This window comes from Tauraco erythrolophus, chromosome 6 (genome assembly GCF_009769465.1).
Source record: "Tauraco erythrolophus isolate bTauEry1 chromosome 6, bTauEry1.pri, whole genome shotgun sequence".
Taxonomy (NCBI): Eukaryota; Metazoa; Chordata; class Aves; order Musophagiformes; family Musophagidae; genus Tauraco; species Tauraco erythrolophus.
In genome coordinates, this window is record NC_141470.1 from 30,501,399 (window position 1) to 30,520,666 (window position 19,268).

A 19,268-nucleotide genomic window follows, 5' to 3' on the forward strand; every position below is an offset into this window, starting at 1 on the left:
GCATGAGGTGAGGTGCCGCTCATCCCGGCAGAGCCGTGATTTGAAGGGGCTGAGCCCTGGGTGGTGGCCCCAAGCCCTCCTCCCCTGCGTGGCAGGAGGGTGCGCGGGGCTCCTAGGGGCCAGGCTGGCCTCCTGCTTCCATATGTAGACAGAGGAATAAGCGACCTGGTTTTCGCCCCTACCCGGTGCCCCGGCAGCTCCCGCGGATGTGGGTCACCCGCTGCCGGCGCTCTGGAAACCAGGCCGCCCCGTGGAGCAGCTCCCGCGGGACGCCGCCTCCAGAGACCTCCTCGCCCCCCGCCCCGCCCCGTCCTCCAGAAGGGTCCGACCTCCGGGCGCGGGGCGGGGGTTGGCGGGGTCCGCGCCCCCGGTCCCGTCCCGGGGCGGCGGAGCGGGGGCAGTGGGCGCGGCGATTCGCCGTTTCGGGGGCGGCGGGCGCCCGGCTGATGCATATTCATGAGCATGATGTCAGAGGGGGAGCACAGCGCGCGGTGACCGCCCGAGAGCGCCATTTCCTGAAGGAGAAGGCGGCGGCTGAGGAGGGACGGACGGACCCGCGCGGAGGAGCCGCCGAGCGGCGTCGCGGCAGCTGCGCGCCGGCAGGGGGAGACCGCCCGGCGGCGGCGCCCGGACCGGACCGTACCCAACTCGGCCGGCCGGCCGACCGACCGACCCGCGCCGTCGCCCCCCGACGGGGCCTCCTGCCGCTTGCCCCGGCCGGATCCGCAGCCAGAAGTTTGAGCGTCCCCGCAGCTTCCCGGGGGAATCCAGTGCTGGGCGGCGACGCGGGGCTGCCTTAGCCGCTGTCGCCGCCGCCGCCTGCGCGGGCGGTGGGAGCCCCCCGCGGCGCCGGGAGCTGGGGGGGAGGATGGTGGTGCGGGAGCGATGGAGCTGAAGCGGAGCATGGCGATCCCGCGGCTCCTCTTGCTGGGACTGTGGGCTGCGGCGCTCCGGGACGACGCCGCCGTGGCAGGTGAGAGGGACGGACAGCCCGCCGGCGGGCGGGGAGGGCGGCCGTTGCCGGTGGCCGCGGCTGAGGGCCGGGGGCGGCGGGGCTGTGCCCTCCGCCCGCCGCCGGACGGGTCCCTCGCGGGCAGCCCCCGCCGCGCCGCCTCTACAGGTGTCGGCAGCCCGCTGAGGGCGACCGCCGAGCGCGGGGCGGCCCCTCCGACAGCGGCTGGGTGCCCGGGGACCGGTCGCCGGGCAGGGGTGGCCTGGCGCGGCGCCGGGGTGTGGGGTCCGCCCGGTGCGGCGGCCGCAGGGCCTCGGGCAGCCACAGATGGGGCCAGGGCCGGCCCGTTTTGGGCCTCTCCACTTCACGGCCGGGCACGGGAGGCTCCGCTGCCTCCGCGGGTCCAGCGGCTGGGCCAGCTACGTGGCGCTCGGGAGCCGGCGGTGCCCGACAGGAGCCCGCGCTGTGCGGGGTGCTGCGAGCCTCGCCCGCCTGCCTCCAAGTGCAGCGTAGTAAGTCGCAGCTCGAATAATCCTCCTCGTTGTTTGCGCAGGCATTGCTCTGGTATTTGCCTAGCGCGGATCGCCGCCGAGGAAAGCTGGGCGCTAACGCATTCCTGAGTGGCTTTTGTTGTTTTTTTTCCTTCCCGAACTCGTTTTCCGAAGTTTAGCCCCCGAGTCGGCAGCGAGAGGCAGCGTGTGAGAGACTCTCGGCGCCCAGGCGAACCTCCCGCCGGCTTCCCCGGGAGTTTGGGCTCCTGTGCTGCATGTGGAGCAATGTGCGTGAGGTGGCACGGAGCTGGAGAGGCTGTGGGACAGGTTGGATCGCTAGAGCAGGGTCCTAAGGAGTCTGAGGAGCGAAAAACCTTTCCCTTGGCGTGCATGGGTGGACATCTTCCTCTCTCTCCACTCCCAAAATAACTTAACAAATCTGTTCCTAGGAATCAAAATATGCAGAGGTGGCAAGTTTAAAAAAAAAAAAAAAAAAAACCAACAAACAAACCACAGAACAACAAACAAATATGTAACGTATTTTGACAACTAGTATGTTTGTTTGCTGTCAGTTCTGTCAGACAACTGATTGATAAGAAATTTAATGTAATTTTATTTCCTAGCTATCCATTTAAGTTCCTGCAGCTCTTACAGGTAGGCTTGGAGGAACCTATTTGGATGAGATTATTTCTTGCGCTGGCAAGAATGTTATCAGATGAGAACTCATGAGTGGGAGAGTAGAAGTAGGAATAGGTGGAAATTAAAATCTGTATTGGCCTCATATGTGCTTCTTCCTGATACCTGCAGGAAGAGATCCTGCAGCTGAACTGGATTCTTGTTAAAAAACTATTAATTTTTTTTAAATCCCTCATCTGTATTTCTTCATTTCAGTTGATCTTGACAGGGGGATTATACTTGCGCGATGTGGAGAATTACAACTCAGGCATATACTTGTACTGTATATTAATGTGTATGGGAACTGAAAACCCTAAAGGATCTCTAACAGCACTTCTTTGTTTAATTTGTGGCTAACTTTCAGCAGGGCAGTCCGAGGAAAGTCGAGTCGTTTGCTTGTCCATGAAGGCACCTGTAATGAAAGTGTCTGTCAATTTGTGCGTGCGTTCAGCAGCCTGGCTACATCGTTTTTCTGTAACGCAGAGGGAGCTGCTATGAAGCTTTCATGTTTTATTCCAATATTGTGAGTGGTGAAAGGGAGGATGCTTTCTGCCATGCGCTGGGACATGTAATTTGTGTTACAGATGAGTTAAGTAATGTGAGGCGAGATCATCCTCACCCAAGGTGATTAAATCCTTAGCCCAGCAAACAAGCTGTAGCAACTAAACTAAAATGATCATCGTACCAGTTTTCCAATGCTCTCTGTGAATTTGCTAAATTAATAACAGCAGATAGAAAGGCAAAAGACTGAGCGTGGGAAACCAGCTATTAACAGGCTGGAGGATCTCATTAAGGAAAGGAATAAAGTCATTTTGCCTGTGTTCTGGGGTTGCTCCCAGACCACTTGTGCTGTGCCAGGTACTGGCTGCCGGTGGCAGAGTGCCGGCTGGTCCCGCAGTGCTGGTTCCCCTTTCTTCCAGCTGTTACAGCCATGCTGTGAGTCCCTCAGCTGTTGCTCTGCTTTGTGAGGTGGTGCCCTCCTGGCTGCGGGAGGGTGGCGTGTTGGCAAGAACGGAAGTGGTACATAAGAAATCTTCGCATTTAATCACCGGTCAGGCTGTAACAGAGTTCGAGAGCAACAGGGCTGCTTACTTCGCAGTGCTCTGGGTTTCACAACTGGCATTTTTCCGTCTGGCTCTGAGGACTAATGAGGCATCCTGTGAGAAGTTGACCAGACGGTGAACTGGGTGAAGTTGTAACGTATTGTGGTACATGGCTGTGCAAGAGCAGCGGAGTGATAGAGCCATTTGTTTCTGAAGGATGTGGAGGCCACTGCCAGGGCATAATATTGAACTAGGCTAGACCTGTTCTGGTCTGTCAGTCCTGTGCCACTGCATAGGAAATGGCCACTCTCCCTAACAAAACTAGTTTTACATTTATTTCCCACCTTCTTGCTTTCCCACAGTCTCCTTTGATCCTCTGGTTCCTCCTTATATGCCTTTCTTTCTTAAATGCGCTTATATAGTTGGCTTCCGTGCTTTCTCATGGTAACACATTCCATATATTCGCTTCTGCTTGAGGGAAACACTCCCCATCCACCCACACATGTAACAGTGCTTCGGGCCAAATTCTGATCGCTTCTGTGTCAATGTAAACCTGAGCAGCTCCACCAATTCTGGCCCTGCTGCTTTGGGGTCACAGCTATATAGGTCTGAGTATAATGTGGTCCTTTGGCTGGACTGAAGGATCAGGGAGGCTCGTTTGAGCACACGCCCACATCACATGACAGAAATATCTGTTCTGTAAACAGTTCTGCTCCTCGGTGAGGTGTGCTGTGGAATAGGCTGTGCTTTCACGGGTTTTGCAAATTGCAGAGAAGCTTTCTGTAATGCAGAGGAACAGTGTACGCTGAATAACGAGACATAATTGATTCTTTCTCGTATCCCAGCTCTTTACAAATGCATACAATGGAGCAAGCACAATGATTCTTAGCAGCACAGGAACACCGTAGCTGAAATTCAAGCCTGGGGAAAAGAGGGAGGTGTGGTACCATGTCGAGCGAATGTGCTTAGCACTGCTGGATCACTGAAACGACGAAACTCCCACCGTTTCTGTCTGGCTCTGCCTAGGCACTGCTCTGGGGAAGCTTACCCTGCTGTTACATGAGTTGGAAAAAGCCCCGTGTATGGACTGAGCCACTACTTTCTCCAGCAATAGTGCTTTCAGTGCTTGCCTTTGACTGTCGCTTAGCAGACGTAGTAGAGCAGTGCCGAGACTAACAGACCCCTCTGCAGTGTGTGCTGGTAGGGTATGTAATTCCAGACCACCAACCTGGAGTAATTTGCTGTACTCCAACCCCCCTTCTTCTGGGGGTGGGGCGGAGTAGTATTTTTTTTTTTTAGGTATGAAATTTACAGGATCTCCAATCAAATTAAAGGTGTCCCAGGGTCAACCCGTCAAACTAAATTGCAGCCTTGAGGGAATGGAAGATCCCGAGATGTTGTGGATCAAGGACGGAGCAGTGGTGCAAAGCGTAGACCAGGTGTACATTCCAGTAGATGAAGAACACTGGATCGGCTTCCTCAGGTACAACAGATGCAGAGAAGGAAGAATATCGCGGAAACTATCGCAGAGTTTTCTGCTGTCAGCTATATCTATGCAACTGCAGTGCCCTTGGCAGGGCAGGGTCCTTAGGTCTGCGATTCAGCACATGGCAAGGGCATAACTGAGAGCAGAATTGAAGCCACTGAGGGCTGAGATTTTAGGCACTAGAACCATGTTGGTTTCCTGACTACGGTGGTGACAGGTGCTTTGCTAATACTTGATGCTTGAGACGTGACTTCAAGGTGAAAGGATGTTCTTGCCTTGTTTGTTCGTCTTGTTCTGCCGTGCAGCAGGAAGACGAAGGTCTGACTTATGTAAATAGATTTTTTCTCTCATACTCATTCCGTTCTCTTACTCTCTCCCTTGAGCTGTCATTCTGCCTAAAGGGTGAGAGTTGTTAATTGAAATGAGACTCCCAGGACTACATCCCCTTCCTTTCTTTGGGACGGAGCGTTTGTCGCCAGAACCATCCCTGAGTCATTTTGCAGAGACTTTCCTGATACGTTTAGACTACATGGTATCAGTCCCGCCCCTCTCAGAGGCACAAAAACTCTCTTCTGCAAAGCAGCTCTCTGCATTTGTTTCAGCAGAAGGAGGGTGTCAGCTGGTTCTGGAAGTACAGACTTAAGCAAGACCCAAGGTTCTACTCTGGCTTTTTCTATGCATAAAGAGCTCGTAAAAGTGAGCATGCCATCACCTTGATGGCTCAAAACTGTTGACTGACTGAGAATCACTCTTCCCTGAGCTCCGGCTTCATCTCCTGTTAGGTTTCTTGGATTGACGTTGCACAGAGTCTCCAGTTCCAGCATCTAAAAGTGTCTGTGCTAAAGCTTGTCTGTAATAAACATTTTGATAGGAAAAAAGTCTGTTCGCAGTAAAACTGTTGCATAACATTATGTTGTGGAAATGATTTGTCTTGAAACTGTGCCATTTACTTCTCCCCAGTTCCCCTAGATAACTCTCTTTGCCCCTCGCGTTATCGCAGTCTGATCTCCTTTCTCGTCTCGTTTTCCTCCACTGAGAACTTTCTGCAGCACCAGGACTAAGTATAGGGTGCTAAATCTAGATGTGCCCGTATCTTTTTCTCCTTTCTCCTTTCTTCTCCTAAAGTGATCATTTCTACCACTCACTTGGACTCTCTGCTACGATCGCTGTGTTTCAGAATGTGCGGCTGGATGGGCAGGACAGCTGATGCCGTTTGAAGGTACAGCTCTGAAAATCAGGCTGTAGCGGGTCCATTTTGTGCATTTTAGCCAATACTCTCCCTTTTCTGTCTTCCTTCCTGAGATGTTCTTCCCCTTTCCCAAGGTGGACTGCTGGCATTAGAAAGGTGGGCATCAAATCTGCTGAGGATCCCTGCATGGCAGCAGACGCATGGCTGCACATCCCGCGGGGAGCTAATTAACGTTTGTATGTTGACGGGTGCCCAGAGTCACGTGGGTGCCTTTGGTAGCTGAGTCCTTGTCGCTTTGGAACCAAATTCTGCTCTTGCTCACCATGCTAGCCTCACGTTGCTAACAGCAGTGAGGATACTGGCAGATTCCCTGTGGTGGAGCAAGGAACAGAATTTCTCCCCTGAACTAGAGGCCTATGACTTGAATGCTGCTCAGTCCCATGGCTGCCTCCCTCTGCTTAAATGCATCTTCTCTGAAGGGGAGCTGTTGCTGAGCAAGGGAGGACACAGTAGCGTTTGTAGGGTGAGGTCCTGAGCTGGAGTATGCAAGCATACCCCTTGGAATCACAGATCGAGAGGCCCAAGGACTTCGGCAGTGTGAGGTGCTCTTGGGATAAGCATAACACAGAGTGCAGCTGAGGTGAGGGGGGGCCTTTTCTGACCCATCTGTTTCTGTATGAGGCTGTCACCAGTCCTGTCACCTGACTAAGGCAAAACAGTCGGGCTCGTTAGAGGTTTGTGATTTGGAGTTTTCTGGTAGCTCAGACATTGAAGGCCAAGCTGTCACTCTTGAAGGCTAGCTAGAGTCACGATTCAGAATCAAGATGACCAAGCCCTTCCTGTCCTCCAAGTAGGCAAATGATGGGTTTTCTGTGATGATGTTTCTGAGGAAGGCTGTCTGCTCTGCTGAGGATTGCCTCCACCCACATCAGCGAGGAGTCTCCCATCTTCGCTGGTTTGCCACGCGCTTTGTGCTGGCTAGCTGTTGCCCTCCTCCCCAGAGCTGGCTGCGTCTCAGTGGGTGTTGTCCATGCCAAACACTGGAGGGGTCCTTTGGGGCAAAAACATGCTTTATCCACGTAAAATATCGATATGGCTTTTGACTTTTTTCAGCTTGAAATCCGTCGAGCGGACAGATTCTGGGAAGTACTGGTGCCAGGTTGAGAACGGGGGGAAGAAGGAAGAATCACAGCAAGTGTGGCTCATAGTGGAAGGTAAGGAGTAGTAGTAGTGCTGGTTTCCTTTCAGGGCTGACCCACCAATATGCTCTGGGTAGAAGTGGTGAGAGCAGATTGCTCCAGTGACAGACTTCTTGGCTCTGAACCATTGCTGCTCACTGCAGTGAGATCACTACAGAGCAGGAGTATGAAATAGCAGGAGAGTAGCTTTAAGGAGAGGAGCTGTCAGTTTATTACCTTCTGGTTTTATTTTGGCACATTAGGAAACAAGTGACAGATCCTTTCATGTACATACATTTCTTTCCAGCCCCTCAGTCAGTTGTTGCTTTCGTTTCCAAACAGTTCATAGAATGATGGGATGGTTCAGGTCGAAAGGGATCTATGGGGATTGTCTGGTCCACCCTACTTCTCAAAGCGGGGTCACAGTCTGGTTCTATGTATCAGCCAAACAGGTCTTTGAGGGCAAGGTACAGTTTTAGCTCGATTCTGAGTTTCAGGAGAAGTGCTGTACATCAGTGCTTCATAGATGTGACTGTTCCATGTGGCACTGTTTTGCCCAGTCTTGTCTGATAAAGAATAACTTCTGCATGGTTGCCTGAAAGTCACCCAAGGCAGTGTGGATTGGTGGCCTCTTACTGTCTCTAGTTTCATTTTCCTTGAGCCATGATTGTGTTAGATCTTCAGAAGCTACTAGTCGTGGGATGGCTTAATGTTCGATGAGGAAGTTGACAGGAACAGTGCGTTTGCAGCAAGAAGTGGCTTTTTGAATGTAATTGGTAACATTTTGGGCCAGAGCTGAATCAACAGCTCCCCTTAGAAAGGGGGAGTGGGGAGGGTGTCAAGGGAGGTGGTGTGGTCTGGGTGTTTTACAGCAAAGATCTCACTCACTATGAGCCATGGAAACATTCATAGCAGTTGTCAAGGGAAGAGGAACGCTCTCCTGCCGCCTTCCATAAATCTCAGGCTTTTGTGCATCTAAATTATCAGGTTCAGTTTCAACTGGAGAATGTTGTTTATAGCTTAAAACATTCTCTCTTGTGCAGAGTTTCTGTTTCTATTCCAATTACTGTGGCCCACTCCAGAGGTGGCTGCATTTGCATGGTAGGTGCATTAGGAGTGATTGGGTAGCTCAATGTGCTAAGCCATCTGAAAAACGAAGGAGCCCTCCTGGATAGCACAGGCAAGGAATATCAAAGTCACAAAAACAGCTGCATCTAGGTAAGGAGGAGTGTTGAGAATGAAGGGCAAAGCTTACAGTGGAAATGTAAGCTAAAAAAATGCAACTAGTCAACTTTGTGAGAAAAGCAAATACAACAGAAGCTACTTAAACTTGAACTGAGCATATAATCATGTGAAATGGGAGTTAGTGGAAATAATTAAAAAATAACAAGAAGGGATAAGGGGTGGATTTTTAAAAATGTGTCAGCTGTTAGCATGGAAAACACCAAGGAATGCAAAAGCATATCAGCCCCCCTGTCCCTGTTATCGCTGTATGTATTTCTTCTCTGGGTGTACCAGTTTTGTCTAGAAGTGGTTGCTGTATTTATAACAACCGTTGTCCTCTTTGACTGAGAGAGAATCTTTACTGTGGTCATTTGCAGCCTTCAGTAGGTGGTGACACCCTTCAGTGTGCCACACAAAATGACTGGAGTGCTGGTGATCTAGCTTAACGGGAGCTCGAACGGGTTTCTGTGCTGTCTAATATCTGCCTTGAGATCCACTTAGACGGTCTGTATCAGGCAGAATTTGTAGTAATGGTATTTGAACTGTCTTTGCAAGACAGCTAAAATGTTTGATCTTATGAAACACTCCTCAGAATTTACAAAACCAAAATTATTTTGAAACTGTTTTCTGGTTAGAAACTAGACTCTGGCCTTACCGAGAACATGATAGTGTTTGATGCCCAGAGAGGTAATCTAAGAGGCACACTGCGGAGTGTGACCACCTGAAAAATACGGATTATGTTTCTTACAGAACTTTCCTCCTGAAATTACACCTCTGACTGTGCAGCTGTTCCTGGGGCTGCTAGCCCCTGTTGTGGCTACAGTCAGAGCCCCAGCCACACCTGGATGGACGCGTGCCCCTAAATTAACACTGTCTAAAAGCTGAGCTGTAGAAAAGAAAATCGGCCCCATAGGTTGAGAGAGGCTCATTTCCTTGCTTTGACACTGATTTCCTGGCTGTTGGCTGCTCAGTGCCTCCATGGTGCATCTGTGAAAGGGGGGTGCCAGCACTTGTTTCTTGTACAAGGAACTGGGAGGCTAAATGTGTCCCAGACAGTGAAGTATCCAGGTGTAACATACGTATGGGGGCAGTGCAAGTTCCTGAGCTGGATGAGTCAGCTGCACTCCCTGAACCATGAGAGTTTTTAATTGTGATCTTGTCTGATCTGGTTAGCTGCTCCCACAGTGAGAAAACCTGTTGAGCTGGGCAGGATGCTCCCGAAAGGTTACCTTCGGTGCCATGGCAAAGGGACGGGAGGCAGGGATCCTGCTGACAGGGAGAAGGGACGATGGTATTTTCCCTTCTAATCTTCCTTGGAGAAGGAGGGCAAAGCAGGTGAAGGTGTCCGCAGCTGGTATCTGGAAAGTTTATTCACTTGTATTGTTTATGTATGACTGCAATAAAAAAATAAAACATGTGAGCAAACACCAGCAGTAAATCGTGATATTGTATATACCTGTCCTGAGCATTAGCCTTTGTACAGATAGGCACCATCATTCCTAAAGTGACCTATTTTTAGACATGTTTTAGTTCGTTCATTTACTTGCCACTCTAAAGGGAGTGGCAAGGAGGCAAGGAAGGCACAAAGAAACTGCCACCTGAAAGACACAAACAGCAACTGGACGGTCAGTGAAAGTGTGAGGACATCACTTTCAGCTGGAGCGTAGGGGAAATGCCAAGCCTTAGGCTTCTAAATCCCTATTTAGGCACCTACATTAATGGCCTGCTGTTGGAGGTGCTCAGCATGTGCCAACACCGCTCGGGCCCGTCATCTTTGGCCAGGGACAGATAGTGTAATTTAAGCATGTAAATGCACAGTGTTGTTGGTTCCTCTGTTTCTGTGAGCTGGCAGATTAGCAGTTTCCAGAACACATTTTTTCCAGCTGACACTGCCTAATTTTGATGTAGACGCAGTCAGTAGTGGCTGTGCTCGACATCCAAAGTTTTGAGTGTATAAGGGAACTCAGCATTTCTCTGGACCTTCAGCTCTTCCACCAGCCACCAGAAGCGCACGCCAGCTGTCCTGCAGGGTCAGCACCCGTGCTGATGGCTGGAGAATTTTGTGTTACTGGTTTGGAGTGCTGAAACAACAAAAGTTTTGGCATTGCCCATAAGAGGAACCGCATCTCTTGATGTGTTGAGTTACGCTCAGCTGTTGCCATGTAGAGATGACCTGAGGTAGTTAGCATTGCAGCTGCATTTTGCTCCTTGTGAATCTGATCTAAGGCCTGTTGTACCGAGCAGGAGTCTTTCCACAGTGGAGAACAGATAGTTATCAAGAGAGTTGTGTCCATGGATAGCCTTCAGCTCTGAAACAAATTACCCCTAACTCCAAGGCAGCCTGGTTCTTGTGGTGTCGGAGCATGCTGGAAGATGGCTCCAGACAATTAAGCTGTGGAGAGAGCATTGTAAAAGATCCCAGTCTATCACCTGGGGGATTCTTTTTTCATTCGTGGATTTGTTACAGCCACCAGTTCAACACATTCACAGGCTTCAGTTTTTAATGCATAGCAAGAAGTATCTGCAGCTGGATTAGGTATCTTTTAAAGTGATGTCTGCCACCACTAAAGTTATCGACTGTTGCCTGTTTAAACTCCAGTCTCTCCAGTTGAAAAATTGAGCAAATACTGCCACTGAAAGCTACTTCATAGTGGAGTCTTGAAGGAAACTCATTCAAAGCCATTTTGGGAAGCAAGCACTCTTTTCTTTCTGACTTCTAGTGGGAGTATGTAGACGTTCATGCCCTGAGGTGATCCAGCATATCTGACCCTTGGTTCTTGTGAAGGCATTGGAGAGAGTCAGATTAGGCAGAGAAGCAGGGCAGGTGAGTGTCCAGTGTTGGGCACTGGTATTAGTGGAAATAAACAAGAGACAGAAGGAGTCTCTCCAGTTGTTATCACTTGTCTGTTGCTTTTCTAGGTGTGCCCTACTTTACTGTGGAACCTGAGGATGTGTCCGTGTCCCCTAATGCCCCATTTCATATGGCCTGTGCTGCTGTTGGTCCCCCTGAACCAGTGACAATTGTCTGGTGGATGGGAGACTCTAGAGTGGGGCTTCCAGACATCTCCCCCTCCATCTTAAATGTGTCAGGTAAGGCTGCTGCCAATGCAGGGGATCACTTTGAGCATCAGAAGAGAATGAGAGCTCTCTTCTGATCATGCCTAGTGACATGGGGTAGCCACATTAGTGTGAGAATGGTCTTTCACTGTACATTGAGGGCTGAGAAATCGTGATCACATACAAAGCCAGATTATTTTGAGGGGTGATCGTTGCTCTGTGTATATTCTGCTGTCTTGAGGCGCATAGGCTCTTCAGAGCTTGGATGGGGCTGGCACTGTGGTAAAGATACTACTGGACAGATGATGCCTTGAATGCCTCTTTTGTTCCACCTCATGGAGAGTGTTCATGGCTGTATTGACTCTGTTAGAGACATTTGGCTTGGAAATCTCCAAGCACTCACATGTAACAGATGCCACCTCCTCCTTCTTTGCGTAGCCATGTCACGCACTGCTTTCTCGTCTCTTCCCCTCCATCGCTGTTCTTGCAGGCTTGCTGGATGCTCTTATCATTAAAACCTGGCCACCTCATCCAATTGTTTGACACTTTTAGAGTGGTTGTATTGGTGCTGAAGTGGGCTAGTTGTTATCCTTAGAGACCAAGTTTTGCTCCAGCTCAGGCACTAGGTGCATGGTGGTAAGACTGCCTTCCCCAGTAGCATCAGCTGAAGAACACAGGAGTTAGTAGTAGGTGTTGAGGCCTCGCTCCCGCACACTTTCTGGGAAGGGGCGATGTATCCCTACCAAGACCTGACCACAGCTATTCTTGTAGTTACCTCCTAAAGATAACTTTGTTCTAGTTAGTTGTCCAACGGCTTTGTGTTACTTCTTCTCTTTGCTGCTCTTTTAGTACTCTCGGCAGCCCTGAGCCAAAGTTGAACTAGCTAGTTAGAAGGAGAAGGTTTTACGACTCAGTCATCTCTGGGGCCTCTTCATTGGTGTTAATACGGTTACACCCAGGGGGAGTTTCTTTCTGTACGTCTTTGGTCATCCTTTGAGCTATCCAATCCTGTTACGCCTTCCCTTAGAACCTAATTTATATGTAAATAAAAACCTGATTTGTGATTTGCAGTGGTTTTATCATCTACTCCCTCTCTTACGTAGCCACTCAGTGCTGTTCCAAGTTGGAAATGAAAACTGCTCCCTTATGATATAATCTGCCTGTTGAAATGGAAACTGAAGAGATTGATAGTCGAGAGGGGAAAGACAGTAAAAAAATAAGTCTCCCTTCCTCCACTGAACTCATCCCTCGGTGTCTCACAAAACTTCTGTTGTTGTGGGCCAGTTGCATAAGGGCCTGAAGAAGGACAGCTGCTCCTAGTGATTCTTGAAATGAATTGCTATTATATGTATTTGTCACCAACACCTTTCTTTGCCCCTTTCAGTGTTCTTTGGCATGTCCCTTGGGCAGATCTTGTCTTTGCAGTGAAAATAATGTAGCAGGACACAGTCAGATTGCCAAAGCATGTCAAAAAAGACAGCTGGTAAGAAAACAAGCATTGCTAGCTAAAGAAAGTATCAAATTCTTAGGAAAATGATGATAAAGTACTGGCTAGAAAGCAAACATTTAGAAGGTTTGGTAGCAGTTGGTTTGGTAAAAGGTTTGTTGTGTTTGGAAAGCAGTGCTGGCAACAGTACTAGAGAGTAAGGAGGTCTTGGTTTGTGGTGTGTTTTGTGTTTTCCTCAGGGCAGGGCTGTGTTTGGTTCTGTTTTTGGGACATGTCTACCACGTCAGGTACTGCTCTGCTCTTCTGCCTGGCCTTCAGCCTGCTGGCAGCATTTTCCTCTGCTTCACTAGGGTGAGTGGAAGAAGCTAAAATGCTTTGCTCTTTCATTTTATAGCAGTCCCTCCTCTCTTCCACTACACCATCTTTTCAATATTGTTAATCTCAGGCTTGGGAGGTGAATCAAAGGGCAAAGACAGACACAGTGCAAGCTGCTCCATGCAGCTCTGAAGTCTTTTTTCCTCCTAAACTGTATGCCCATAGTGTGCCAATCCTTGACTTTTCTCAGATAGAGCCCTATAAGGCAACCGAAGGCCAAGTTGTGTGAAAACATATGCTGGACACACTTGTCCAGGCAGCTTTGCAAATCTGTCTCAATTCTGATTAATCAGCCATACCTGTATGCATCTTGGAGCATCTGGACATCAGTATGATGCCATGTTCAGGCCCCATGAGATGGGTCACAGAAGAAAGTGGGCATAATCCTCACTTGCATTGTGCCACCCCTGGAGCAGCTCTGTGCTGATGCAGTAGCATTTTACTTCCACTTCCTTTGCACGTCTTCACAAGTCTGATGCAAGGTGAGGGACAGGTCAGCTTTAGCTCGAAATCTGCAGCGTCTGTTTGGAAATTTGCCTGGGCTTATAGCCTGGTTAGAAGATGGTTGTTGCTCAGGTGACAGGCTGAGGTCCAGAGCATTGAGTGTTGTATAAGCACACAGTTCAGCACGATCCTTTGCTCAAAGACGGTCACTAGAAAGTGAGAAATGGACATCTTCTAACTGAGCACTATGAGCTGCTGTTCTGCCAGATTCATCTTTCTTTTTCAATGCTTTCTGAAGTGCCCTTGGAAGCTCTTCTACATTGCCATACTCCCTCCATTAAAAATGTGTTTAGCACGTTAATTACATTGACATTCACATGCCTTTGATTGGCATCCATCTCAGCCCTCCAATTGCCTGCTTGAGCTTGAGCTGGATTGCACACATAATTGAAATTCTGCTGAAGGTTGAAGCTGGATTATATAGCTGTTTGTGTTTCCTTTCCTTTTCTTGGCTGATCTCTAGGTATTAATCAAAGCACAGTTTTCTCCTGCGAAGCTCACAACGTAAAGGGATTGTCTTCATCTCGGACAGCCACTGTTCAAATTAAAGGTGAGAGAGTGCAAGAGAGTGGGCAAGGGACTCGGGTTTTCTCTCTGGGGAGGGAAAGTAGGGCTCCTTCATGCAAAGGGCTGTCTCAAAGCTGCCAGCAACCAGCACTGGTTGGAGCTCTCAGCAGCCGAAACAATACTTTGTGCTCTAACAGCAGTTGCTGCTTGCTATGCAGGGCTGTATCCCAGGCTGTTGAAAATAAACCACATCTGATTCAGGAGTGGAAATGTGATGTCAAATAACAGGTTTTGAAAAGGAGAGTCAGAGCAGTCAAATTGTTTGTGAGAGATGAAGCTGGATACAAATCCGTAGCTGGGGAAATCTTTCCTTCTTGGAGATAGATGGATCTTGTTAGAGCTAAAGAGGCATTTACCTCTGCTTGCTTCTATTGGCTTCACATTTGATGCTGAAAAAAGACAAGGAAGGCGATCACCAGTGGCTGGTAAAGTCCGCTCATCCACACTGTTTTTATGGATTTTAATTTTTTTAATTCTTTGCTTTTTAAAAACTCGTTCAAGACAACTAATTCTTAGCCTTTGCATGACCAGTTGCCATTTGGAAGTCCCTAAGTTGATGTCATGTTCCTCTGTTCCTCCAGGTGACTGAAACAGGGATAATCGGAGCAATCAGCTCTTCCCCTCCTCTTCATGTTGAGATGCTTCTGCATTCGAATTTTTAGACATGCTTTAATGCACATTAAATGACATTATCAGTTCCAAAAAAGGCATGTCACAAAAATCTTTTGTTCCAAGTGGTAGCTTATTGCTCAGCATGAGTAAGAGCAAGCATTTATGTCTGTATCACAACTCAGAGTTGTATTAGCTAATATTCATTAAAGGATAGCTTAAAATCCAACTGTAGATCTACCGCTCTTACAGTGTATTTTTCCTTAGGACATTGTGGTTACTGCTATGCCAAAAATGCAGTATGCTGGAGTAGTAAGATTTATAACTTAATTTAAAAGCATTTGGAGTTGTTGCCTTAAAGGCTTGTCTACGCTGGGGAATTAGTTATTGTGGAATATATCTTCTATGGATACTTTTATCCTGAGATGGAATTTAGTTCACAAAGCTATTATGCTTTAAAAAAGAAATCTCATCCAGCTGTATTTTGAAATAACATTTAGTATAAAGAAGCTTTTTTCTTTTTTTTAATGTTAACACAGATTTATTTTTTTTTTAACCGTTAATAAGATCATGGGGTAAAGGCCTCAGTATTCTCGCGTTTCCCGGCAATCACGTTTAGCCAAAAGCACTCCACAGGGGTCGATCATCAGCTAATGAATCCATACAACCTATTTGGGAGGGATGTACCACTGTCACACACTTGTGCATGCGCATACACACATTTTTTAGAGCTGAGGAAGAGCAAGTTTAGCTGATTCGGCAAATGTTGCACCAGTATGTGGCATGTCCTAGAGATAAAAACCAGATTTTAAATAGCAAATTCAGGGCTATAGTAGTAAAAGTTCTAACTGTAATACCTCAAAGATATGTCTAAAAGAGTAGCTGTAAACTTAGGGAAGTGATGAGGCTCTTCTGAAGAGCAAAAGTTTTGAAGATCTCGTACAGCCTCTGTTAAAATTAAAGCAAAGCTCCTAGCAAGGACATCAGCAGCAACAGGAGCAGGCCCAGATAATGTTTATTTAGTCCTCGATCCTATGAATATGTAGACTTCAATTAAATTACTCCTGGGAGTAGTTGTCTGTACATGCATGATCAGGGCCTTCCTCTCTTACACAGATCCATCTGCTAATGAGGACTCTCAAGTCTTTCTACCATTTATTAAACAATTTGTCTCTTCTGTGTTTGCAGAGGCAAATATTTTTGCTAGGACATTTACAAACTTAACATTTCTTCCTATTTGCTGCTGTTGTTGTTCATTATCTATTCTCTGTAGTGCCCACAATGTGTTGGGTGTACTCCAAGCAGAAAATTACCGTTATTGTACCCCACAGTCCCCAGCCGAGTACAAAGCCCCATTGTTCCAGCCACTCTACAAGCACTGAGGAAGTTAACTCTCATTATGTTAACAGTCAAGGTCCGGTTTTCAGACTGGGTTTGCTCTCCTTCATGTGTGCAGCTAAGACTTTTAGGGTCATATCCTATATTTCAGAGCACGACAGGAAGCAGCCACCGAGACTTTTTTCCCAACGCATGATGGGGAAATGCATCTTTCCCTTCTGCAAATTGCAGAGTTAGGGAAAGGTGCTAGCAAGACGACTCTCTTCAATAGCTGTCTCCATTACAGAGTGGATGTGTTAGCAGTTGATTATTTACTCTCACTGGTGGTATAGCCCTAAAGGATGCCTTTGGGCCTGCTATCCAGTGTTGAAAATTACATGTAAATGTAATTTTAAACCCGAAAGTTACGGGTGTGTTTATAGAAGACTTGAGTTAAGGGCAATGTTTTAGTGAAAGCAAGCTTTTTCCTCCAAAGAGCTTAGAAACCTGAATATCCAATGTCAAAAGGGAAAGAAACCAAGACACAGAAAAGTCTTAAGTTAACTCAAAGACCTTTCACTGAAAGACAAAAAATTCATTGCCCATCTTCCATCCCAGGCCTGTGCTCTGCTGCCCCACCTCCCTCCTGCACACACTGTTATTATCTAGATGGCAGCCCCATACCCTGAGTCCTGGTAACTAGTTAATCAGACAACAAAGGCTTTATAGGATTAATCTGCAGCACCATCTATTCCCTGCGCCATCCTCTCCTCTCTGGCCTCTGTGGAGACCTGGGAGGGGGCTTTGGTCTAAGCATTTCTTCTGTGAGATGGGGTTTTTAAAACGAGTAAAAGGTCAGAGGAGAGGTTAGTATTCATGAATCATAGAATCATAGAATGGTTAGGGTTGGAAGGGACCTTAAAGATCATCTAGTTCCAACCCCCCTGCCATGGGCAGAGAAATCCTCCACTACACCAGATTGCCCAAAGCCTCATCTAACCTGGCCTTGAACGCTTCCAGGGATGGGGCATGAAGCTGGTAATTTTTTCAGGAGGGAGGTGCTTAAATAAAAACAGGCTCAGGAGTGAAAAAGAGATGGTGGGGGTGTATTGGGATGAATAGGAAGTAATTATGTGGAGTTACAGTGGGAAGAAAAGAGAAGACAAAGGGGAGCACTGAGGATCCTAAAAGGAAGCCAAAGAGCTCAGGTTAATGCTACAACATCCAAGAGGCCCCTACAGTGATGGAGGTGTTTGGTCAGAACAAGAGCAGAGGGGCAGCGCTCTGGTGCAGCTCTGTTGGTGGTAGGAAGCACAAACATCTGATTAAATGGCCGGTCTGAGAATCCTGATTTTGTTCCTGTCTGTGCCCTTAATTTGTAGTGTGGTATGAGCCATGTAACAGGCACTGCCTTTGCCTTGAATTGCCCTTCTGTAACATAGAGCACTTTCTGAGTTTGTTCATCCCAAGCCTGAAGGAGGCACCGTTTTCAGTCCAGGCTCCATCCCGGGGTGTTTTAGGAAGAGTTTGTGCTGGGCACCTGGAGGCTGCAGGGTAGTGGGATCACTACAGTAGTACTTCGACTAGCGCTGGCAGAGGTGGTTTCGGAGGCTGGGCTGAGAACCAGGAGAGGGATATCAAAGCCCTGATTTGGTTCACAATGTAGGTCCACAGGCAATTGTGTGCACGGGGCTGGGTCATTCGTTGCAATGGAGGGGGCAGGGAAGAGGGCTGAGTAGCAAAGGTGTAAACATCACACCTTGGCATTGCTATCAAAGAAATCAACTGCTGCCTGTATGCATCAGGCAAGTATGCTGGACTGTTAAAGCATGGATGCTGATAGCTTGTTCAATGTTAAAATAATAGTTTCATTCACAGCGGTCAGGGACACTCTCTAAAGATGTGATATTGTACCATTTCTGTTAGTGATTTCATTGCAAAGCTTCTACCATTTCCATGTGAATACCTGCTCAGTCCTGTGTATACTGAAAGGTCTCTTTGTTTCCTTTATAGCCATGCCTCTCCAGCCTCTCAATGTAACTGTAAGCCAAGTCACCAGCAGCAATGCCAGTGTGGTCTGGGTGCCAGGATTTGATGGCCGTGCACCCCTCCATTCTTGCACTCTTCAGGTATGGCCCCTCTGGATTGTCCTCTGCCTTGCATGAAGAATGGGACCCCGCTGAGCCATGACGTTGCTTGAGCCATCTTCTGCTCTTTTCACTGCTTTGTAGCCATTTTTGAATTCTCATTCCACAGTTTTAAAACATGGAAACTTAACAAGATGCAACTCAAGGCATATATAGGTGCTAAAGAGCAGGGAGTGAAGTTTTGAGCATGAAGTGTCAGTTGAGAATTTGAGACTGGCCGCATTCTCCCTCCCAGCAGGCCTTCACATCAGTTGCTCCATGGCAGCTACTCCATGCAGAGTATTACACTGCAGCACATATGAAGCACGTATCACTCTATGGGAAGTGCCCTTGAACAGCTGCAGTGTGCTCGCGTGTCATGCTATCGTGGAGCAGCTGGCCCACGGTAACTTGTTCCAGTGCAGTGGCCTGTCACTCCCATGTCAGCTCAGCCCTGTGCTTTTTGATGCCAGAGGAAATGCTGGGATCCGGACATACCAATGAGCCCAAGGGATGAGAAGCTTGCAAAGAGTAGGATGTAGTACAGGAGAAGTGGGAATGATGGAGGCAGAAGACAGATTGGGCTTTTTGATACAAAGTCAGGCCTATTTGCATGTTTCAGAGTAATTTTAAGCCCTACCTCTAAATCTTGGTTGGTTTTCCATTGTCAAAGACCAATTCTGCCCAGGAAATCAAGGGTTATAATATCCTTTAGCTATTCTGGGTGCTGAGTACTCAACATCTCTGAAAAATTGGACTGCTTTTTTAGGTTCCTGGGAACAATGGTATGTGGCCAACTTCAGGCAGAGTTAGTTTCTAGCATTGTACCCTTAAATATAAAATCAGATCAAACAGCTGGTAACTGAGCGTCAAAAAGAAATGGTGATTCCTGAAGCAGGCCATGCAAACACAGCTAGGCACATTCCCCATGGATTTATTTGCCAGGTGTGAATATTGGGCCCCTATGCTTTACCTACCTGATTACGGCAGCAATGTGAGCTGGAGTGGAATTTCTATGGAGTGTTGCC

At 48.0% G+C, this 19,268-nt stretch overlaps 1 protein-coding gene across 1 annotated transcript in view; it reads left to right on the forward strand.

Annotated features, from left to right (window-relative positions):
• Positions 1–885: 885 nt before the first annotated feature.
• Positions 886–19,268, forward strand: part of TYRO3 (TYRO3 protein tyrosine kinase) — a 43,664-nt gene continuing 25,281 nt past the window's right edge. Inside the window, exons 1-6 of the mRNA XM_086613650.1 lie at positions 886–973; positions 4,461–4,644; positions 6,950–7,050; positions 11,158–11,328; positions 14,085–14,171; positions 18,128–18,243. Of these exons, the coding sequence (XP_086469776.1) occupies positions 886–973; positions 4,461–4,644; positions 6,950–7,050; positions 11,158–11,328; positions 14,085–14,171; positions 18,128–18,243 (747 nt within the window). The remainder of the gene's footprint in view (positions 974–4,460; positions 4,645–6,949; positions 7,051–11,157; positions 11,329–14,084; positions 14,172–18,127; positions 18,244–19,268) is intronic.